Source organism: Corylus avellana, chromosome 8 (assembly GCF_965113065.1).
Source record: "Corylus avellana chromosome 8, dhCorAvel1.hap1.2, whole genome shotgun sequence".
Taxonomy (NCBI): Eukaryota; Viridiplantae; Streptophyta; class Magnoliopsida; order Fagales; family Betulaceae; genus Corylus; species Corylus avellana.
In genome coordinates, this window is record NC_142497.1 from 18,400,229 (window position 1) to 18,424,947 (window position 24,719).

Below are 24,719 nucleotides of genomic sequence, written 5' to 3' on the forward strand. Positions count from 1 at the left end.
TTCAACAAAAACAGGTAGGAAATGTTTCAATGTTAAACAAATCAGAATGGTACCTTGCCAGTTTCATCTCGAATATTATTTAGTATTCTAGTTATCCCAGCCTCTAGTGTTTGAGCAGCATCACAACCAGTTTCAGGCGGTAGATTTCCTTCATTGAACAACTGTATTTTTTTATCACAACCTTGATAACCGTTAGAGATTGTTTCCTGTCTCCTATCATTCAAATATTTACTTGGTTGGACATCATCAATCCCAATTGAGAACCCATGATTACCTATCCACCGAGCACTGCACATCGAAAAGAGCATTAAAAATAGAGCATCAAACATCGACATAGGAAATTGGATTTAAATTAGCCGCCTACAATTACGATGAGATGACAAGTAAATATAACAACTATATACATTCTACATGTACAAACAGTATGTTGAACATATATATTCTACTGCAGTTAATATATAATAAAGGCAACAATGAAAATGAAACTTCCACAGGAAATAGGAGACATGATAAAAAGATCATCCATCAGATGACTTCAACTTAAAAGTAGAGAGAAGCAACCTTCCTGGAACAGGATAAGTGTCCACGACGTAAGTAATCCACATCCTCTAGTAGCTTTACTCTTACTCTCTTCAAAAGTAGGGGTTTAACGTCATACACTCCATTACCTCCCAAATTGATCATATCCTTATTCACCACTTCTACCAGACAATTTTAGACCTCCCTCCTGGCCTTTTCACTCCAACTTAAGTCATATATATGACAAAGAGAAACCTACATTATATAGCTCTTCCTTATTAGCACATTCATCAATTAGGGTGCAAATGGCCAAACCATTTTAGGCAACTCTCCTTTATCTTTTGCCTAATCAGTGCTACCCCCACCTTTAAATACAAGTGGGGACGAGAAATAATACTGGAATAAGTGTGTCCCATTTGTTGTTTGTTGATGATACTCTAATCTTTTGTGGGGCAAACAAGGAACAAACTCGTAATTTGAGCTGTCTTTCCTTAAGCTGTGAAGCTGTTTTGGGGTTAAAGATTAATTTGCCAAAGTCAGAGATTGTTCCAATTGGTGAGGTGGAGGATATAGATAGATTGGCTCGTATATTAGGATGCAGGGTGGCAGGGTACCTATGAAGTACTTGTGTCTTCCTTTGGGGCGCCTTACAAGTCTACCGCCATATGGAATGGTATTGTCGAGACAATCAAAAGGAGGTTGGCAAGTTGGAAGAGGCTTTATTTGTTGAAGGGAGGGAGGTTGATGTTGATTAAAAGCACTTTGTCTAACCTACCTACGTATTATTTGTCATTACTCCATATTCCTTTGGGTGTGGCGAACAGGTTAGAGAAGCTTCAAAGAGATTTCTTATGGGGTGGTCTCAATGAGTTTAAGTTCCATTTAGTTAAGTGGTTACAAATATGTTTTCCCATGCAATTTGGTGGTTTGGGAATTCAAAATATTGAGTAAATTTAATCAAGCTCTTTTGGGAAAATAGTTATGGCACTTTGATACGGAAAGGGAAGCGTATTGGCGTTTGGTTGTAGAGGCATAACATTGGTGCATGAATGGAAAATAGTCTTTGGGGACATCTCCATTGGGGGTTTCTTCCCCTTCGTGGACGAGTATATGGAGAGTTAAAGTTCCATTGAGAGTGAGCTTGTTTGTGTGGACAACTCCTCTTGGTAAGATTTTGACTTCGGATAATCTACGTAAGAGAGGAATTATAGTGGCAGAATGGTGTTGCATGTGTAAGCGAAGCGGCAAATCTATCAATCATCTCCTTCACTAAGACATGGCACGAGCCTTATGGAGTGTGATATTTACTCTCTTTGACCTCACATAGGTCATGCTTGGAAGGGTGTTAGATGTATTAGCATGTTGGCAAGGTCAAAGAGGTAATCGTTCAATTATGGATGTATGGAGAATAGTCCCTTTGTGTTTAATGTCGAATATTTGGAGAGAGCGGAATGCACGATGTTTTGAGGATCATGAGATGATGCCTAACAAGTTCAAAAACATGTTGGTCAAGACTCTGCTCAGTTGGGCAAGGGACGTTTAATATTTCCCAACTTTCTACTTTGCCTCAATTTGTGGATTTTTGTTCTTCTTTTCGCTTTTAGTGGGGCTTTTCTCTGTATACTTCCTGTGTACTAAGGTTGCGCCCCTTGACAAAAACTGGGTTGTCGTTGAAGTGTGGTTGTCGACTGGGTCTGTGGTGGTTTGCCGGCGTGTTCTGTGGTAGTCGCTTGGGTCTGTCGCCGTGGTTTTTGGTATCACCGGTGAGGTCTGTCAGACGCCGGCGTGTTTCCGTGTATTTCCAGCGAGCCTCTAGTAAGTCTCCGGCGCAAGTCCCTGCTTGGTTTAGCTTCTGGTTTTGGTCTTTCCAGTGGGATTTCCGGCGTGGTCTACCTGTCCCCAACGAGTTTCGACGGTCTCAGGCGAGTTTTTAGCTTTGTTTTGTTTTGTTTTGTTTTTTTTTTTTTTTTTTTTTTTTTTCTTTCCATTCCTTTTAAGTGGTTGTTACAGTTACTCTTATTTTTTTTGTATTTTTGTGGAGTCTGGCTTCTTTGTTGTTGAGATTATGGCCTCTAAACTTGAAACTTCCTTCATTAATGCTCCTATGACTCTTGTGAAGCTGAATGGAAAGAATTATATTTATTGGGCAAGGTCTGTTGAAGTTTTTCTCAAAGGCAAGGGTTTGTTTATTCACTTAACCTCGAGTATGCCTATTGAGTATCCTCCCAGCCTTTGGGAACAAGAAGATAATCAAATTATCTCTCTTATGTTGAATAGTATTGAGTCTCACATTGGATCTTCATGCATCTACTTGCCTAGAGCCAAGGACATTTGGGATCATCTTAGTCACATGTACTTTGGAACTGGGAATATCACTCAGATTTATGAAGTGTGTAAACAATATTTTGGACTTGAACAAGGTGATCAAACTGTGGATGAGTACTACAACCAAGTTGTGGCTATTTGTAAGGAGCGAAACTTGCACCAACCGCTCTCTAAGGACCTGAAGAAAATGGAACAGCAATGTCAAGATGTGGATGTGGTTCGGTTTCTTCTTGGCTTGAAACCCGAGTTTGAGTTAGTTTGTGCGCAGATTTTTGGGGGTTCTACACTTCCCTCACTTCCTGAAGTCTTTTCTCGGATAATCTTACTGATCATAGCTCTCAAATAAGTTCTAAGCATAGTGGTGAGCGTGCTGCTTTTTATTGCTACCTATGGAAGTTTTGGTAGTTCTCGTGGGGGACTTGGTGGTTGTGGTGGTCGTGGTTTTCGTGGTGGACGTGATTCTCAAGGTGGAGGTCGTGGGCCTCGCAAATGCGCTCATTGTGGTCGTACTAACCATTCTGTGAATTTTTGTTGGGATTTACATGGCATACCATCTAGGTTGGCCAATCAGGTTGCTTCTCACGATGATTCCCCAGCTCCATCTAGACCACCTGTTAGCTCGAGCTCACACTTCGAGAATGATTTGATCTCCATTCCGAAAGATGAGTATGCTCAGTTCGTAACCCATAAGCAGGCTTCTACCTCTTCCACTGCTACTCTTGCTCAGTCAGGTACTGCATCTCACTGTCTTTTATCCTCCACTCGCGACTCTTGGATTATTGATTCTGGCACCAATGAGCATATGACTGGTTCATCCACTTCTCTCTCTGATTATTGTCCTATTGATACACCCCACAGTGTCACCCTAACTAATGGTTCCCTTTCCACCGTAGCCGGCTCTAGCCATACCCATTTGAGTCCAGATATTGAGTTGTTTTCGGTTCTACACGTTCCTGGTTTTCCTTTTAATTTGTTATCCATTAGTAAAATTACCAAAGCTCTTAACTGTTCTGTTAGTTTTTACCCTTCTTTGTGCATTTTTCAAGATCTCAAGACGAGGAGGATGATTGGTATGGGGCATGAAGTTGGTGGCTTATATTATCTGGATCTTGCACCTTCATTTTCCTCATGTGCTTTACAGTCGTCAACCTTAGCTCTTCAGTGGCATTGTCGTCTTGGTCATCCTTCCCTTCCTATGTTGAAGCATCAAGTCCCGAGTCTTCGAAATGAGTTGTCCGTGTCTTGCGAAGCTTGTCAGCTTAGTAAACACCGTCGTGTTTCTTTTCCGTCAAGAGTTGTTAGTCGTGTTTCACATCCTTTTGAGTTAGTTCATTCTGATGTATGGGGTCCTATGAATATTGCATCCAATAAATTTCATTATTTTGTGACCTTTGTGGATGATTTTTCTCGTATGACTTGGCTATTTTTAATGAAAAATCGTTCAGAGTTATTTTCTATTTTCCGAATTTTTCGTAATATGATTAAGACTCAATTTACTAAGAAAATTCGTATTTTGCGTTTTGATAATGCCAAAGAATACACATCTAGTTCTTTTGCCTCTTATTTGTCTGATAAAGGCATTATCCATCAAACATCATGTGCTCACACTCCACAACAAAATGGAGTGGTTGAATGCAAGAATCGTCATTTATTGGATGTTGCACATTGTCTCTTATTTCATATGCATGTCCCCAAACATTTTTGGAGTGACATTGTTCTTACTGCTTGTTACCTCATTAATCGAATGCCCTCCTCGGTCTTAGATGGTGCTTCTCCTCATTCTCTCTTATATTATTCTTCAACCCCATTTGCCTTACCACTTAGGGTTTTTGGGTGTGTTTGTTATGTTCATAATTTGGGTCCTGATTATGATAAACTGGATCCTCGTTCTACCAAATGTGTCTTTCTTGGTTGTTCCACAACTCATAAAGGATATCGTTGTTATAGTACTGTTCTTCGCCGCTACTTTACAAGCGCCGATGTCACATTTGTTGAGTCTCTTTCCTATTTTTCCGTTGATGCGTCTTTCGAAGCATCTACCCTTAAGCCTGATGTCGCGTCTGTTCTGCTGCCTGTTCCATATCTCTCTAAGTCTATCATGTTGCCTCCACCTTCACCTGCTCCTCTCCAGGTTTATACATGTCGGCAACGCCCATCAACTCCTGCACCTCCACCATCATCCTCCCCGTCTTCGGATCCGCTGGCACCTGCATCCGATTCCTTACCCATTGCCCTACGGAAAGGTACACGTTCTTGCACTACTAAACATCCTATCAGTCAGTTTGTATCCACTAGTTCTTTATCTCCTTCCCATTTTTGCTTTATTTCCCATCTTTCTCCTGTTTCCACCCCAAAGACGGTGCAAGATGCCTTATCTAACTCTAGTTGGAGGCAAGCTATGGAATTGGAAATGAATGCCTTACATCAAAATGGTACGTGGGAACTTGTTCCATTACCCCCTGCTAAGAAGACTGTTGGTTGCAAATGGGTATACACGGTTAAGTTTAATCCTGATGGTTCTGTTGAAACGTTGAAAGCTCGTTTGGTTGCTAAGGGTTATACACAGACATATGGTATTGATTATGATGAGACGTTTTCTCCTATTGCCAAAATCTCTTCTGTTCGTATTCTTTTTTCTTTAGCTACTAATCTTAATTGGCCCTTATTTCAGTAGGATGTCAAAAATGCCTTTTTACATGGTGATTTACATGAGGAAGTTTATATGGAGCAACCACCTGGGTTTGTTGCTCAAGGGGAGTATTGGAGTTGTGTTTGTAAGTTAAAAAAGGCTTTGTATGGTCTCAAGCAATCTCCACGGGCATGGTTTGGGAAGTTCTCTAAGGCCGTTATGGAGTTTGGTCTTCAACGTTGTCAGACAGATCATTCAGTATTTCACTTGCATACAAATGCAAGCTACATTCTTCTTGTGGTATATGTGGATGACATTGTGATTACAGGTGATGATTCAGGAGGTATTGCTCGATTGAAACTGTTTTTACAGCAGAAGTTTCATACAAAAGATTTGGGAAAACTAAGATATTTCTTGGGGATTGAAGTTGCTAGATCCCAAAAGGGTATCAATTTATCTCGAAGAAAATATGCACTTGATTTGTTAGAAGAGATAGGTCTCTTGGGTGCTCGTCCTGTTGATACTCCAATGGATCCTAATCAGAAATTAGTAAAGAATGAAGGAGAATTATTTGAAGATCCTAGTAGGTATCGCCGTTTGGCTGGAAAGTTGAATTATCTCACTATTACTAGGCCAAACATTTCATATGCAGTTGGTGTTGTTAGTCAATTCTTGGAGGCTCCTAGAGTTTTACATAGGGAAGTTGTTACTCGTATTATTCGATATTTGAAAAGAGCTCCTGGCCTTGGGATATTGTATAGACCGAATGGACACCTCCGGGTAAAAGGATTTACTGATGCAGATTGGGCAGGCTCCCTCCCAGATAGGCGATCTACTACAGGGTATTGCACATTCTTGGGTGGTAATCTGGTGACTTGGAAAAGTAAGAAACAGAAGGTGGTGGCACGGTCGAGTGCTTAGGCAGAATACAGGGCAATGTCTAATACTGCTAGTGAATTGACGTGGTTATAACATTTCCTATAGGAGATTGGATTCACCACTCCTACTCCTATCCCGTTATTTTGTGATAATCAAGCCGCTATACATATTGCGTCTAACTCTGTTTTTCATGAAAGAACTAAGCATATTGAGGTCGATTGCCACTTTGTTCGAGATAAGATACTCAGCAGAGATATATCTACACCATTTGTGAAGTCTGGAGATCAACTAGCTGATATGTTTACAAAGTCCTTCTGTCGAAAGAAGATAGAGTTTATTTGTTCCAAGCTCGGCTTATATGATATATATGCTCCAACTTGAGGGAGAGTGTTAGATGAGCATATTAGGGTTAATATATTATATGGGGTATTTTGGTCTTTGTACTCAATGTTACCTTGTATATATATGAAGTATGAGAGCAGAAGGCTACGTGAAAAACAACAAAGACTCTTCTTTCTTCTCTTTACATGCAAACCCTAAATCCCTCTAACAGAATTAATTACTTAAAAAAAAAAAAAAAAAAAAAAACTGCCCTAGGTCCTCAAAAATTATGTCATTCATTTCCCTCCATAAACACCATAAAAGGCACATAGGCACCATCTTTCACACTACAGCACTCCGCAAACTACCAAAGGTCCACCAACAAGCATACAAATTGACTACACATCTAGACATAACCCAAAACAAACCAAAACGACTGAAAGAGGCAATCCAAATGGCATAAGCCACGTCAAAATGAAGAAAAAGGTGGTCCACGAACTCCTATTCCTCTTACACATGAAACATCTGTCCATCACAATGACGTGGCGGTTCTTAAGATTATCTAGGGTAAGGATCTTACCTAGAGCTATCGACCACGTGAAAAAGACCACCTTCAAATGAGCTTGAGTCCACCACACTCTCTTCCAAGGGAAGTGGCAACCTTCAGTATAAGCCAGGAAGCAATAGAAAGATTTGACCTTAAACGACCCTCTTTTGGAGAGGACTTACTCTAGCTGAATGCAATACCTAAAGAAATGAGGCAATGACATCCACCTCTCAATCATGTGTTGCTCTAACAAAGCTCACATTCCAAAGGTTGGAACCACCCAAAAACTCCAAGTGAGCCACAATAGAGGCATCCTTTGCACAAGCAATACTAAATAAAACTGGAAAAGCTTCCTTTAAAACCACATCTCCATACCATTGATCATGCCAAAATCTAATCTTGGATCCATCTTCCACCTCAAATTTGGTAATGACATGAAATTTTCTCCTATCCTTTCATGATATTGTTCCATAACCCCAACCAAATGCTCCAAAAGGCTAGAGAAAACACCACCCACCCCATGAATAGCCAAATTTAGAGTCCACTGCCACTCTTCACCAAGCCTCTCTCTCAAGCCCATAGCGCCACAACTGTTTACCTAAGAGAGCACGACAAACACCATTAAGTTCTAAATACCCAACCCTCTCTCAGAGATCAGTGAACAGACCTTGGACCAACTCACCAAGTAATATTTGAACTCTTCACCTAGCCCACTTCATTTTATGAGCATGTCGCTTCTTAATACTCCAATGTTTTTGTAGCAAAGAACACAATTAGTCTTAACTGTTTAGTAAAAATTTCCCTGCGGATTCAACAATCGCAAAAAACTCCTAATACATTTCTCCACTTCATCCATATTACTCTAATTTAATGGGCAACATTCTCCCCAATCTCCCTCCCTCTATGAATTATAAAATAGGTTTTTGCTATACTTCTCTAGTTTCTGATAGGGTTGTAATTCCCTTTTATTGCTGTTTTTTCCCTTCTTCATTGTCTTCTCTTTTCTTTCTTTTTCTCTTCAACTTTTTGTATTCTCTTGAACAACTTCAAACTATAACTAGACCTCAACACCCATAAATCTTAAAAATCATACTTTACCAAGCCCAACCCTTTCCATCATCACACAATCAAACAAAGCACCCAAAAACTTCAACCTCTTACCATTAACATCACCACTCATAGCTTACAAGTTTGCTCTTCACTTGACATAATTGACCCCAAAACCATTCTTCCTAACCTTTAGCCACAAATTGAACATTTAATTGAAGCCTGAGAACTCAAACTCAGTCATAGCCAGGAAATTCTCCACACCTGTCAACTTCAAACTCCATCGATCTTATAATTACTTCCCACCACCTTTCTTTTGCAAGACATCCCATGAGCTCAAAGGTTGCAAGATTATACTACATAAGTGGATTTTCCCACTAACTCAATGGAACTTATGCTTAAAAGTAAAACTAGTTCTACCAGAAAGTCACAACTCCATATGCTTGGACTATTTCAAAAGAAAGGAAGAAATCAACTGAGCAAAACTTCTAGCTCCAAGTCATTCAAACAAAAGCTATGGGAATGGTGTTGGTGGGCCCCCACTAAATTTTTACAAAAGCATATGATATTATAGTATTTCATACATAGTAACACTTCAGAAGTATTTCTCAGCTTTAGAGAAAAACCTAAACACCATAAGAAACATAATGCCCACAATTTCTTGATCTAACATAACTCTAAGCAGCATTGACCATGTCAATCAATTGACATACTCCACGATAGATGAGTTGCTACAGTTCCTCTTGTGGTTGATCCACCAGATCGTTCCTTACCACATTTTTAAAGAGAATTCCTCCATACCGGAAGTGATTCTACTCCAACCCAATCTCTCTGACATAAACCTGACCATGTTCAAATGCCCTCCAAACACCACGGCATTGGCCACTTAGCAACCACACTATCTAATTCTGACAAAAGGTTTCTCTGAAGTTGACAATCAATAGCTCCATACACATCTGCCACTAGCCAACATCCATGCAAATTTTTCTATGTAGGAAAATTCGAGCAGAAAATTATCATTAAGAGACTAGCCAGGCTCCAAACAAAATAAAACAGAACCTAAAAAAAAGACTGGAAAATTGAGAGAGATAGCCAAACAGACAAAGATAAACGTAATGCATCAGCAAGAAATACATGAATGAGAAGGTTTAAATCAAGATGCATACAGTTCAGCAGACAAGTTTTTCTGGAACAAATCACTAAAAAAATATGTCGAATAGCATTCAGAAAACCAAACAAATAATGTAAAATGCACTTGTCCCTGCCTGAATGCAAAAAGCATGTATATTAGCATATTTTCCAATAAACATGGAAATATGACGGTACAGATGCGCAATTGAAAACCTTAAACCAAAGCATTAATAACAATGGATCAAATTACAATTGCACACAAACCAAGATGGACAAAAGGAACTCACAATTAAAAAAAACATGTGCCAGACAAATACCTCAATTTGGCTAGCCGATTCATGCATGCAGCAGCAGCATGTGCTTTATAATCTCGAAGAAGAACAGAGAAAAGTCCATCCTTATTGCCATTTCCTGGGGCGAAGATACATATATAAGAGCATACACATTGATTCATCGAAAGCCAATAACCCAAACTATAAGAATTTCGCAAATGAACTTTTATGAAATTGCTCACAGACCACCAAGGTCAAAACGTCTCACTCAGATACCCATAAAAGAGGGCAAAGCTCAAGATACTTGACCCAGCAACGAAATCAACAATCTTGAGATAAGTTTCTAAAAGGATCAATGGCCAAAAAAGTAGTACCCAACTCAATTTACATTAGCAGAACAAATGATAGTATGCCAATACAACTCAGGAAGAAGTTCCTAACTGAATAACAGAATTGAGTACCCTTGCCTTGGTACACTACAAAAGAAAAAAGAAAAAGGAAAAAAAAAAAAAAACAATTTTCACTGATTATTCAAGCATTTTTTAGATTTTGTAACTATGGCCAGTTTCAGGGCACGACTTAAGACAATTTAAATATCAATCCATTCTAAAAACATGAAATATTCCAGACAAACAAGAACAGTTATTTCACAAACCAAAGATACTAATTCAAAGGAGAACAATCTGAAGTTATATTGCTATTTCACAAGGCAATCCACATCGATGTAATTTAAGCGAGGGCCCTATGACAATGACAGAACAACCCGAATAATCAACCCATTTAAATATTCCAGACAAACGAGAAAACTGTTATTTCACAAACGAAATATACTAATTCAAAGGAAAACAATCTGAAGTTCTATTGCTATTTCGCAATGCAATCCACGTCGATGTAATGAAACCAAGGGCCCTACGACAATGACAAAATGACCTGAATAATCAACCCATTTTCAATTCATTTACCAAGGAGAGTTTCACGAAATCTTCGCTCTTTACCTACAATTAAGGAAGAGTAAGATCGAGAAATCCACAAAGAGTAATGCAATAACTTACCTAAAGTAGCTTTCCCAAGTTGCCCAGATAAAAGCTCACTATTACGGAAGTAGACAAACCCATCATTAGGGCACATGGCTTCTGGTTCTCTTTCTCCTTCTTCCTTAGGCTTGATGTAGCTTTTCTCCTTTACGGTAAGATTTACATAAACTCTCACATTTGCATGCGGCCGGACTAAAACACTAAATAATTGCTTACCGGTCCAAAGCTCTATTGGCTGCAGAACAATTACACTCATATCAATGATGGCAAAAAGATACCTGCTGTACAAAAAACGATATCCATTTGTTCTTTCAAATAACCTGTTTTCATAAGTTTCAACACAGTTTCATTCCATAACCAGAAGAACACTAACCATGCCAGTATGGACATACTTCCCCAGCATCAAACTAAAGAATCTAACAATCAAACAGAACAGCGCTATTGCAAGCAGATAAAAAAACAAAGAAGAATTGCATTCAGTTTAGGAAGTTTGACTGATATAAAACGTGTGCATTTGTCAGAAAAAGAAACATTAATAATGTCTGAAAGATAAGAACAAATAGGTACTGGACCAGCAATTACAAGCCAACAAAAACAAGAAATGTAAAACACTGACAACAGCACAGGAGATTTATAATATTTTGCAAATTTGCTATCCAAGTTTGAAAACACAAAGAAATGAGCAACATCAACAAAGGCACCAAATGTAACGATCCCAATGTTCAGTTAGGCCGGAATACACAATTTTAGTATCTGTGGAGATTTTTGTTGAAGAGAACAAATTTCTAATTCACATTAATTATTAAGTCTATAATAGGAATTTTTCTTCCTACAAGGCCAAATTTTATTGACAATAGAAAATTCTAGAAGCGGCATCTAAGGGGTATTTTTATGGTCTTACAATTTAATATTTTCTTTTATTGTTCTAAATCCATACAAGCCAAGGGATACCAGACCAGCAATTACAAGCCAACAAAAACAAGAAATGTAAAACATTGACAACAGCAAAGGGTACAGAGATTTATAATATTTTGCAAATTTGCTATCCAAGTTTGAAAACACAAAGAAATGAACAACATCAACAAAGGCACAAAATTTAACGATCCCAACGTTCAGTTAGGATGGAATACAAAATTTTAGTATTTGCGAAGATTTTTGTTGAAGAGAACAAATTTCTAATTCACATTAATTCTTAAATCTATTGTTGGAAGTCCCACATTGCCTGGGTATTAAGGAGATTGTCCATTTATAAGGTGAGGGGAAACCTCAACTCTTGAGCTAGCTTTTGAGTTGAGTTAGGCCCAAGACCCATTTCTAACATGGTATCAGAGCCTAACCCAATTAATTGGCTGTGGCCCACCGTCACCCATTGTCGCACGTGTTGGCTTGGATGTTCTCCCGCCACACGTGAGGGGGCGTGTTGGAAGTCCCACATTGCCTGGGTATTAAGGAGATTGTCCATTTATAAGGTGAGGGGAAACCTCAACTCTTGAGCTAGCTTTTGAGTTGAGTTAGGCCCAAGATCCATTTCTAACATCTATAATAGGAATTTTTCTTCCTACAAGGCCAAATTTTATTGACAATAGAAAATTCTAGAAGCGGCATCTAAGGGGTATTTTTATGGTCTTACAATTTAATATTTTCTTTTATTGTTCTAAATCCATACAAGCCAAGGGGTACCAGACCAGCAATTACAAACCAACAAAAACAAGAAATGTAAAACATTGACAGCAGGAAAGGGTACAGAGATTTATAATATTTTGCAAATTTGCTATCCACGTTTGAAAACACAAAGAAATGAACAACATCAACAAAGGCACAAAATTTAACGATCCCAACGTTCAGTTAGGATGGAATACAAAATTTTAGTATTTGCGAAGATTTTTGTTGAAGAGAACAAATTTCTAATTCACATTAATTCTTAAATCTATAATAGGAATTTTTCTTCCTACAAGCCCAAATTTTTTTGACAATGGAAAATTCTCCTTTTAAGGAAATGCTATTTTTGGAAAGTTTCGAGAAGTTCTATTTAAGGTAAGGCTTTTGATTCATGAAAAATTTTAAATAAGGAAAGCTATAAAGTGATGTGAAAACCCTCTCACATGTAGTCCTAAAAAGTTCATGAGAAGTAAAGGAATGAAAATGAATTTGTTTTGACGAGGGTACACGTGTGGAAGAGGTAATTTCGGCCCCACACATGTTTAAAGATGTATGAGCTCAGTAGCGTTGCTCGAGATGGAAGCGCAACAACTAAAGGACATTTGAGAAGGCAGTAATCCATTGCTATGTCACGCTAAGTGCACCTTGGTTAATTAGCGGACAGGCAGGTTTGTTGCCACAATTGCTGCCATGGTAACAAGGACCATGCAACCCTAGTACACAGGGCGTAACGGTGATAAATATGTTTTCAAAAGAATTTAAAGAAAAAAAAAGGTTTAAAGATATTGTTGTATTAAAGAAAATAAAGTTAACTCAACGGCTTTATGGTTCAAGATCTCCTTACTAAGCATTTCTCGCTCACCCTTGTTTTAGTTTTCCAGTTAGGAGGCCAAAATGGGAGTTAGGATAATCGTCAAGTCATCTTATGAAATCCACTTTACTCAGTGCACAAGCACATAACTTATATTTTCTCTAGATTTTATTTATGTTGTCAGGAATAAATTGTGTTAAGACAATTGTTTCCACAATTATTTAAGTTTTGGAATAACATTATGTTCTTTAATAGCATTTAAAATTAGCATGTTAATAAATTACACTGACGTAGCGAAAGACTAAGGTAACTAATCAAAGAGCAGCTTCTTTGATTCTGCAAGAAGAAGCGTCTTTATCTTCTACCCAAAAAGATAAAGATAAGCCCGCAGGCTAAAAGAAAGATAAAACTCCACAGAGTATTTGAGAGAGAATTCTCTGATTTGATAATAATTCAATGAGTTGAGTTTTACATAAGAAGCAAGCCTATTTATAGAAGATAAATATTTGTAAAGAAATAATCCTAATAGAGAAAGTAAATCTAATCTTAGTAGAAAAGTAAACATAATCCTAATAACAATAGTAAACCTAACCCTATAAGGAAAGCAGATAAAGTCCTAATAAAATAAATAAAATCCTAATATAAAATTGACAATCAGCGGGAATCGTGGCAATCTTTCCTTTTGTACTTCCTTTGTTTGAGAACGGATAAAATTCTGATCAAGCGGCGCTGCTCCAATATTATTTTTTTCTTTATTTTCGTTTTTACTGAAAATAAAGGTAAATATCGTCCTACATCAGACACCCCCATTTGAAAAAAACTCGTCCTCGAGTTTTCTTCGGGACATAGCACGAACGGCTCCTCTAAAGAAAGGTACTTGGAGAAATCTACATAGATAGGATCAAGACACGATCTTTCCTTTTCGTCTTCTTCCACAAAAATTTCTCCAACGATGTCTTCTTTGATGTCATCTTCAACTCTACAGTTTTCTTCAAAGGAATCACCAATTTTCGTGGTGATCGTGATGAGTTGTACCTGTGACGGAGGATGTGGTGGTTGTTCTTCCACTGGTGTAGTCGTTGGAACAAATATTTGTTGCTCCACAAATTGTTTCTCTAACGGCAACTCCAAATTAACAGCATCAACATCATTTTCACCATAATTAATATTCTCTTCATAGACGGAGCGCCTATTTGGAGATTTATGAATATGGTTATGGACATGTTGAATGTGGCTTACGTCATCATCAAGGAATCCGTCAACACAAGGATACTGAACGGGTTTCCTTCAGATCCCATAGTCATCCTAGGTATTCCTGTGCTTCCAAAGGGCACGCATTTGCATGCGTTCAAACGTCTCCCACAACTGGCGCATCTCCTATTGCACTGTCTATCGAAACTCCTAAAATTCAGCTCTTGAAACAACATCTCTTTCACGAACGTCGTCGTTATAGAAGTTGTTGTAGTATAAGTTGGCCATCGAATCCAGATAACGCCTGGCTCGGATACCCCATGAATTTGGCTCTCTAAAGAGTCCCTCCCCTACAAGCGGCGTTGTTGGAGAAGTTTGTCACCGTTGCGCTGATTGGCCATGATCAGGATAAAGCCTGCTCTGATACCAACTGACAAAGCGGAAGACTAAGGTAACTAATCAAAGAGCAGCGTCTTTGATTTTGTAAGGAGAAGTGTCTTCGTCTTTTACTCAAAAAGATAAAAACAAGCCCGCAGGCTAAAAGAAATATAAAATTCCGCAGAGTATTTGAGAGAAAATTCTTTGATTTGATAATAATTCAATAAGTTGAGTTTTACATAATAAGCAAGCCTATTTATAGAAGATAAATACTTGTAAAGAAAGTAAACCTACTTCTAGTAGAGAAAGTAAATCTAATCCTAGTAGAGAAAGTAAATCTAATCCTAGTAGAAAAGTAAACATAATCCTAGTAACAATAGTAAACCTAACCCTATAAGGAAAGGAAATAAAGTCATAATAAAATAAAATCCTAATATAAAATTGACAATCAGCGGATATCGTGACAATTTTTCCTTTTGTACTTTCATTGTTTGAGAACGGATAAAATTCTGATCAAGCGGCGTTGCTCCAATATTATTTTTGATATTTTCTTTACTTTCGTTTTTACTGAAAATAAAGGTAAATATCGTCCTACATCATGCCCTAGCAAACCTTATGATTCTTTACGCCTTTTGAGTAAATAAATTCGCAAACCTAACCCTAGCGGGCTGCAGGTGCTGCATAGAATATATAGAAGGATGACCAAACAATAACCTATGCACCTCATGTTCCTCACATCATTAAAAATGGCTCATTCTATCAAGCCTAACACCCTTAGTATTCATTAAATATTGATTTTTTGTTACTGTGGTTGATGTAGGACGCATGTGTCCCCACCCCAAGAATAAATAGTTTACTTTAGTTTATTTTTATTTTATAATCCTTTCCCTACTAGGAGTTTACTCTACTAGGAGTTTATTTACTTTTCATATTAGAATTATGTTTATTTTCCCTACTAGGATTATGTTTACTTTCCTATTAAGATTAGATTTACTTTCTCTACTAGAAATAGGTTTACTTTTTTTTGTAAAGATTTCTCTTCTATAAATAGGCTAGCTTATTATGTAAAACTCAATTCATGGAATCATTAAAAAATCAAAGAATTTTCTCTCAAATACTCTGCGAAATTTTATCTTTCTTTTAGCCTACGGGCTCATTTTTATCTTTTTGGGTAGAAGAAGAAAACGCTTCTCCTTGCAGAATTAAAGACGCTGCTCTTTGATTAGTTACTTTAGTCTTTTGCTACATCAGTGGTCAATCCCAAGATTGAAGGATGTTAAAGTATTGATTAAAAGATTAAATTTACTTCTTCCTATCAGCTTAAGCTTTTAGGATAAGTGGTAATTTCACATGGTATCAAAGCCAGAGGTCATGAGTTCGAACCTTAACTCCATCAATTCAGCCCACGCTTCAATTAAATATTCCACATGTTTGGCCTTACCTAATAAAATGTAGTTTAAGCACACACGAGGAGGAGTATTAAGGTATTGATTAAATAATTAAATTTACTTTTTCCTATTAGCTTAAGCTTTTGGTATAAGTGGTAATTTAACAAAGGATAATATTTGAGATTTTCAACTTCTAGCCATCCTTTTACTCGACTTATAACCTCAATTTGTTTTGATGACAATCAAGACCTAGATCTTTTTACAAATACAAAAAGCTCTTCACACATTTGTCTACGCTAGAGCATATTCAGTTCATTATATAGTAGAAAGCACAACCTATTAATGATCACATTGAACAATTTTCTTCATCATCTGGTTAATTTACAATTTGGTATAATTACTTCCACTAGTCTCTAATTACTCATTGACTGGTCTAATGAGAGCTTGGCAATGAGGAAAGTTTGGGCAATTTAATACAACATTCAAAATATATATATATATATATATATATATATATATATTAAGAATTCATATTTTGGCCATTTTAAGAGAAGAAATTACAAGTAAAACTAAATTAAATTATATCGGTGATAAGAAAAGTATATCCAACCATGAAGCAACATAGAAAATCCAGCACTTGAACAATAATTTTTTTTTTTTTTATCAGTATATATATATTTTTTGACATGTTCACACAAGGGAAAGGGGGGATGCGAACTAGTGACCTCCGCTTCATGAGGCGTGGTTCATAGTCGATTGAACTACCCATTAGGGACTTGAACAATAATTTATTAGACAAGTCAACAGCTTAAACACAAAGTAAAGTATTCCTTGACAAACTACTCCACAAGCAACTTAGTCACTATCATGACACTTATCCAAAACAGGTTATCCTTTTCGAGAAGTAAAATCAACTTAAACTGACATAATTGAAACATTCAATTGGCTTCAAAATACTATTGCTAACCAAATTATAGAAACTTCATGGAGGAACTACTATGACATGATTCAGCCAATGCTACGTCACATAGTTTCCACACATGAAGTGCAATGCGTATGTTTTCATCTTAAGAGTTCTCTTGTATACTCCCTGTGAAGTAGGGTTGCGCCCTCTGTGCCTTATTTATGATATGAACTTACTTATAAAAAAAAACAACTAGATGGAAGAAGAAGACGGAACATCCAAAAACTAAAGATGTAAATAATAACAACCACCTTTAGATTGGACATGAGATTGAAACTATGACACTCCAAAAAGTTAGCCCCACACCGAATGAGTGGATTATAAATATACTGAAGGGTGCTAAGTCCTACAATGGTTATTTACTAGGTGACACTAAAATTTATAAACGATTTTAAGGAGCTCCAATTACAACTTGATTAGTCTTTTTAGAGTGATAGCATAAATGTAGTAAGCGCTTCTCGTAGGTCGTTACAAATGGTATCAGAGCAACCAAGTAATACCATGTGGCACTGCAACACTGCATGGTGTGAGCCCTACCTATGTCAAGGTTTTGAGTAGGAGAGATTGTGACCCTTCATAAAGTTAGTATCACAATGGGAAGATGAAATGTCCACGTTAAGTGGATGGATTATAAAGGTGTCGATAGGTGCTAAGTTCTATATTGGTTTTTTACTAGGTGAGACTAGGCTTTATAAGCAATTTTAGGGAACTCCAATTACAACTTCACTAATCCTTTTGGAGTGATGGCACAAATGTTGCTAAAGTCTTCCCTGGTTGTTATAGCAACAAACACAAAAAGAGTGATGCAAATGAGGAAACCACGAAGGATATGGACTTTGTAATATTTGTATGAAATTATATATGCATGTATCTTTGAATTACAACATAAATATAATACACACCTTAAGTATTGCAGGAGTTGGCAAATCAACAAAATCCATGCCATCCACCATATAAGAACACATGAGAGAAAAACTTGCACGGTCATAAAATGTATCCTTCCTTGTGATGAGAAAAGAAGATGTTAGAAAATCTTGAGTCGAAGCAACCAAAATCTCTCCATTTTTCGGCGTGCATAGATTGTTTTGCACCTAAGAATCACATGCAAAGTATTAGAAAAGAAAAATATGCAACTATGAATAGAAGCATAAACAACTTAGATGTGAGAAAACATCATTTTCCATAAAATACATCCTTTTCCTACCCACCGGGAACCAATGACAGGAGGGGCCTAGACAAGAAGATTGCAAATGCTCCCTCAAGTCAGTTCAACCATAACCTGACCTAGCTTCACTGAAGGCACTATTAAACAGCTAACCAGTGAAGTGGAAATAATTCAAAGCACTTCCCATTGTAGGATTCAACCCCAAGACCTACCACTCGCCAAACCACTTGGGAATAAGCCAAGTGCCACTAGACCCTTCAATGGTGACCAATGTAGTTATTAGATAGATTACGATGTTTAATTAAAGTTATAAGTTGAACAAATATGTAATTTTGTGATTTAAAAAAAAATCAAATAGGGAAAGGATTACAAGTGATCAAAATACCGAAAAGGGATGGGCTTCCCTACAACAGACCCAAAAAATGGAAATTAACAAAGCAAGTAAACAAACCAAAGTAGGAAATGGGCCAAACAAATTACCGGTCCTCTCCAAGGGACTGCACAAGGCGGTTGCTAAAGTAAAAGGAGTACAAGAAGAGTCACAAACCTCAATAGGTTCACTAACCCTAATTACAGGTGAAAGAACCTCAAGAGGTCCAAGCCCATCTATAATTATGTGACAATGAACGTATATAATATGTTTATGCTTTAGTGCTCTAGTGATACTATGAATGATGTCTTTAGTTTACAAAAAAGAAAATTTTATAGCCATTTCCACTGCAAATTTAATATCCAGGTGCATTAGTAATGCCTCAAGATAATTATAGAAGGGATGACTTCACTTACATCTTGATGTTTAGGCACTTTTGTAATCGTACCCTTAAGTTTAAAAAGTGTCAATATCAGGTGCCATGTTTTAGAACTTTGCAATGTCACACGTCTGTTAGGATTTTCTATTAAATCCTAACTAAAGATGGCAAAATTCCCAAAATAGTCGCATTTGAAAATTAAAGTAAAAATAAAAACAAAAAATTTGAACACAAGCCATGGGTGGCCCACGGGTGGCCCACTGCTAAGGCTAGCCATAGACCCTTGTCTTTCTTTTTTGTTTTTCCTTTTTTAAAATTTTTAATATTTTTATTAGTTTTACTGGGGTATAAGGGATATTCACTTGTCTACCATTTAATTTAACCATAACTCCTAATAGTATGAGTGACATTGCAAACTTTTAAAACATAACAACTCGACATTACAACTATTTAAACTTTAAGGGTACAATTACAAAAGTGCCTAAACATCAGGGGGGGTAAGTGAAGTTTCCCCATTATAAAATGAATAAATTATCGGGGGGTGTAACATGATGACTTCAATATTTGATCGTAGATCATCACCCAACTTTCTATGTATTGTCACTCATACCTACCTTTAGGTTCCATAAAGGTTGCAGAGACCAATAAAAGCACTTGACATAAAGAAGAACATAAATAAATATCACATAGAAGTATAACGACAAATGGAAACCTAAGATATCAGTGCTAGTATATCAGATGGTAGTAGAATACTTAAGATTCTTGTGTTAACATAACAGAAGTAGAGACCAATATAGGTACAACAACCTCCTGCATCTAGCAATGTCTTTTAGCTCAACCTAAGTAGTTTAATTTGTCCTGGTATTTTCAACAACTTAGATACTACATTCAAAATCCTCCATATATATTTTAGTATATAGTAGTAATACATGATTAGATACTTAATTAGTTTCAGAGCACCTGTATTATATGCAGAATCCCTAATTCAAATTGAATTTTCCAGTTGCTCAGTTGCTATTACATAGGTATTTTAAGTTATCGCCATGATCTTCCTCGTTGATTTTGTAAATCATGGCTTCGACATGTCATTATTACCCATTACATTCCCTTTCAGAAGTGACAAAGGATTATTTAAGACTAGGCATGCATAATCTTCACTTTACCATTCTATATATAATTTGCATATAAATGGAAGATCAATTTTACAATCGTAGCTGACATCAAACATATCACAAAACTTGGATCCAGAACATGACAGATAACCACTACGAATAAACCTAAATGATAGTAAAATCAATACTTACCCCCATCAACAAAACAGCTTCTGTTCGAGCCTCCTCCGTTTGTGGGACATGCAAGTTCATCTCATCGCCATCAAAATCAGCATTATATGGATTGCACACAGATTCATTGAATCTCAATGTTCTCCAAGGCATAACTCTTGCCTGCATGGACAATATGAGAAAGCTTAATCAGATAAAATACAAAAAGTTTATGTAATAAAAAGTGACAAACCTGTATTAATAGTAATCACCCTATGACACATGATAGACATCCGATGCAAGCTTGGCTGCCTGTTAAAAAGAACAATGTCCCCGTCTTCCAAATGGCGATGGACTATGTCACCATATTTCAGTGCATCAGCAAGTTTCCTTTTAACAGCAGTAAAAGGTTTCCTGCAGCACCCAATAGTAAATCCCACATCATTACTATTACTATTTGCTCTTGAGATAACAGTGACAATAATAACCCTTACCTAGAAGAGCCATCAGCATATGTGAGCATAATCGCGCCGGGGTATTTATTGGGGCCATTACTGACACACTGTCTCAACTTCTCTATATTGTGGTGGGAAACACGTTCAGGATAGCTTAAGATTAGAGCCATTTGGATGGGAATTGCAACCTAAACCCAATAAATAAAATTAAAGAAACAAATCAACAGCAGGCACAATAACAACAGAAAAATTGTTCAAGCTTTTAGTACAATGCTTGACCTCGGTAATTTTCAGATTAGGGTCAGGTGATATAACAGTCCTGCCAGTATATTCAACACGCTTCCCAGACAAGTTCCCACGAAAGCGTCCCTGCTTCCCTTTGAGGCGCTGAACAAAACCAGCTAGTGGCTTCGCAACTTGCATCAGAGTTTGAACACGAACATCACTATTTATATACTGTGCGACCTCAACTTGAAGCATATCCCAATCAACCTAAAGCAAAATTCTCAGAATAAGCATAGTAATCACACTCTGGGACCAGAAGTAATATTTTCTGTCCCATTATATTATTATTATTTATTTTTTGCATCTAGAAAGATAAAATTAAAACACATATCCAAGCATAATATAAAAATATGTGAAAACCAGCCTTCTGAGTAACTCACACAGTAACTCATGCAGATATTGTTTTATTAAAAAACTACAGAAACATTGAGAAAACAAGCAATAAAATGGGCAATAAATTTTAAAAGAGACTAAATTCAATCAAAGGAAAAACAGATAGAGACAAAGAGAAAGAGAGACGACCTTGCAACACAGAGAAACGTAGAAGTTTCAGAAATGTAATAAGGAATGAATGAACAAATCACTTAGGAACAGTAGATTAAACATCTACAAAATTACTTATAAACTAGGGAGAGAAGGTGTAGTTACGCTAAACCTCATGGAAACTTATAAAGTAATGTTGCAATCGTTTTCAACCACAATTTATATGTATGTCATAAAACATTTCAGATCATATTCCAGATAATGTTTAAAAAAAAAAAGTTAGAGGAGTGCTTGCCGCTTGCCCCTATCTCTAAAGGCTGATCTGTGCCTTAATCTCCAGCATGAATCTTAGATTCCTCCTCACAAGCACGGCCATGCCATGCCCTGAATCAAATAGATCAGTCCATTCTAAAGTCAATCCAACTAAACTGCCACGATATAGTAGAAAAGGCACGTGAATTGTATGACCCACAAGAACCCATGCACCAAACATTTAGGCTCATATTATCAACAATAAAAATAAAGGATGTGACTTGAAGGAAAAATTAAAAAATAATAATAATAACACAAATAACATCACACTCATTCCTGAGGAGTAATCTGTACATATGAAGTTAATTGACAAACACAAAAGGCAATGGAAAAACAACACTACTTGAGAATAAAAAATTAAATAATCAACATCATCTACATCACTTGTAACAGTCATTGATTACAGTATTCAATGTCAGACAAACTTGCGCAAGAAAGGGTTCAAAATCCTCCATCCTACCAGACACTTCGGTGCAGATTTTGCTTCTAATAACTCCTGGCGAAGGGTAGAATTTGCCTGAATAATTTTCTTTAACCTCTCAGTAATGTCGTTTTCATTGCTGCAACAAGGAAAAATGAAACCCATAAGGATAATGTTCAGCTATAACATCATCATAGCACTCACCACAAAAGGAAAAGCTAGCTAATAATAAATCTGAAAAATAATTAGAAAAATAAATACAGTTGAACTTATTAAACTTATGCTGAATGACCTTTGAGATCCATCCATAATAACAGAAGGACGAATCGATATAGGAGGCACAGCAATATTTGTCATGATGAGTTTCTCTGGTCTATCAGAAAGATAAAGCAACTCACAATCCTGCAATAAAATGAAATGAAGAGATTTTATTTATAAAAAGTGAAGCAAGGAAAATTCTAACATGCTTAATTTTAACAATGGCAGGCACCCACTGTATCCTAAACAACAAATAAGAAAATCATGCAGAACTTAATAACATCCAAATCACAATGGAAGCATACCTCATCCAGCATCCTTTTGAAAAGAACAAGAACTTGGAAAGGGTTAAGAATATTTGTCATACTGAAGGGCGCCCTAGACTCTTTTGTGTGAGAAATCGCTGATCTAAATTCTTCCATACTCGCATCATTAGATTGTTTACGCTCATGAAGTATGCCCAGCGTATGTACAGCTCTCTTAACCGAAACTGTTATACATCACATAACATGGTAATCACCACAACATAGCACATTAAAGCTTTCAACAGTAACAGACATCAAAACAGAAACCACAGCATCATTAAATATTTTAACAAAAAGTAGCATTTTAATAACAAAGTTAAGAGTTTATGAATAGACCATAGATAACAATTAGCATAGTAACCCCAAGGGGTAGCTCATCGGTTAGAGACCACTCCTCATGAAGCGGAGGTCACTAGTTTGAATCTCCCCTCTCCCTCCCTTTGGGGCCAATTACTTGTCAAAGAAAAAACACTTAGCATAGCAGAAAACAATCTAATCTTTCACCCTAGGTAATGACAACATCATAAGAAGTAGAAAGCTAGAAGCCAAACCATTTACATATCCACATCTTGAGCACTTCACCGCTTTATTGCTGCTTGTCAAGTTATTACACTTTTTAACTATCTCTTTCATCAACTCAGCCTTCTTCATAGCCTCCAGTTTAGGATTTCTCATCTTCTTCAAATACGCTATACGTAAGTCCTCCCCCAAAAGTATACGAGCACAAGACTGTAAAGAAATCTTTGGAATTAAGAACTGAGAAGACCAGTACCATAAGCAATAGAAATCAAGAATAGCTTGTTTAAAATGCATTCAAAAATCACACGCGCACACACAACCTCCCCACCCCCCCCCCCCCCCCCCCCAAAAAAAAGAAAAAAGAAACTCCGTCGAAAGAAAGAACCAAAAAACCATTGTACCACAACCTTATCCCCACTGCTTTCTAAAAAAGTAAGGCCCCGTTTGGTTTGCGGAATAGACCATTGGAATGGACTAGCTAATCCTAGGTATAGCTATTCCTTTGTTTGGGAATATACTATTCCTGGGAATAGTCTATTCCCATGGAACTACTAATCTCATACACACAAGATTAACTAATTCTCTAAAAAATGAGTGGCTTAGCTAATTCTTTCCTCTGGGATTAAATTACTCATGTAAGTTGGCACAAAAAGCCCACCCTCTCGACACCCATAGCCGTCTTCTCAAACTGCAACATCATCTCTGCAAGGTATGTCTCTCTCCAACTCTTCTATCTCTCATCTCTCGCCCCCTCTCTCTATTTCGAACAATTTTTTTTTCTTACTTCGATCTCTCTTCTCTCTATTCCGTTGTCTCTTTTCTTTTTCTCTATTTCGATCTCTCTCTTTCTGTGTTTCTCTCTTTTCTTTACAAAGAAACAATTTTTCATCCCTCTCTATCTGTTTCTCTACCAGTTTTTTTTTTTTTTTTCCTTTTTTTCTGTTTTCTGATTCCTTTTTTGTTCCCTTTTTTTTTATGGCATCCTCTGATTATCACATACAAGTTTTTTTGGTGATCCGTTTTTTGATTACTACATCAAAAAAATTGATTTGTGATGTTTTGTTCCATCACAGGTCTTTCTCTGCAAGTATGTAATATCAGAATTAAGCACGTTGTTCCTCACATACAGGAACGGGAAACAAAAACAAAAGCACGCTGTTTTTTTTTTATGATTAAAGGACTAGACTTTTTTTTTTATATAAATAATTTTGTAGCATAATTGCAAAAGAAAAAAAAAAGCCACATACCTGACATAATTAAAAATAACTTTCTTTCTTTATTTTTGAAACATAAACAACTATATATATATAGTTGTTTATGTTTCAAAAATAAAGAAAGAAAGTCCTTAATAATATAAATTATATTTGTATTATGAGGGTATTTTAGGAAATTTGATCACAATATGATTCC

The 24,719-nt window shown here is 36.8% G+C and overlaps 2 protein-coding genes across 3 annotated transcripts in view; both read right to left on the minus strand.

Moving 5' to 3' along the window:
• NRPC1 (nuclear RNA polymerase C1) overlaps positions 1-24,719 on the minus strand; it is a 43,221-nt gene that overhangs the window by 16,230 nt on the left and 2,272 nt on the right. For both annotated transcript variants that reach the window (XM_088518925.1, XM_088518926.1), the window contains exons 4-15: positions 23,342-23,519; positions 22,791-22,975; positions 22,520-22,629; positions 22,267-22,366; positions 21,006-21,218; positions 20,766-20,914; positions 20,544-20,685; positions 20,314-20,454; positions 17,998-18,186; positions 10,723-10,939; positions 9,716-9,809; positions 54-288 (exon numbers count right to left, since the gene is read on the minus strand). In XM_088518925.1, the coding sequence (XP_088375051.1) occupies positions 54-288; positions 9,716-9,809; positions 10,723-10,939; positions 17,998-18,186; positions 20,314-20,454; positions 20,544-20,685; positions 20,766-20,914; positions 21,006-21,218; positions 22,267-22,366; positions 22,520-22,629; positions 22,791-22,975; positions 23,342-23,519 (1,953 nt within the window). The remainder of the gene's footprint in view (positions 1-53; positions 289-9,715; positions 9,810-10,722; positions 10,940-17,997; positions 18,187-20,313; positions 20,455-20,543; positions 20,686-20,765; positions 20,915-21,005; positions 21,219-22,266; positions 22,367-22,519; positions 22,630-22,790; positions 22,976-23,341; positions 23,520-24,719) is intronic.
• On the minus strand, positions 13,829-14,653 carry LOC148584226 (uncharacterized). Its single transcript, XM_088519051.1, has 2 exons — positions 14,600-14,653; positions 13,829-14,446 (listed from the first exon to the last, which is right to left on the minus strand). The coding sequence occupies exons 1-2, from the start codon at positions 14,651-14,653 to the stop codon at positions 13,829-13,831; spliced, it is 672 nt and encodes a 223-aa protein (XP_088375177.1).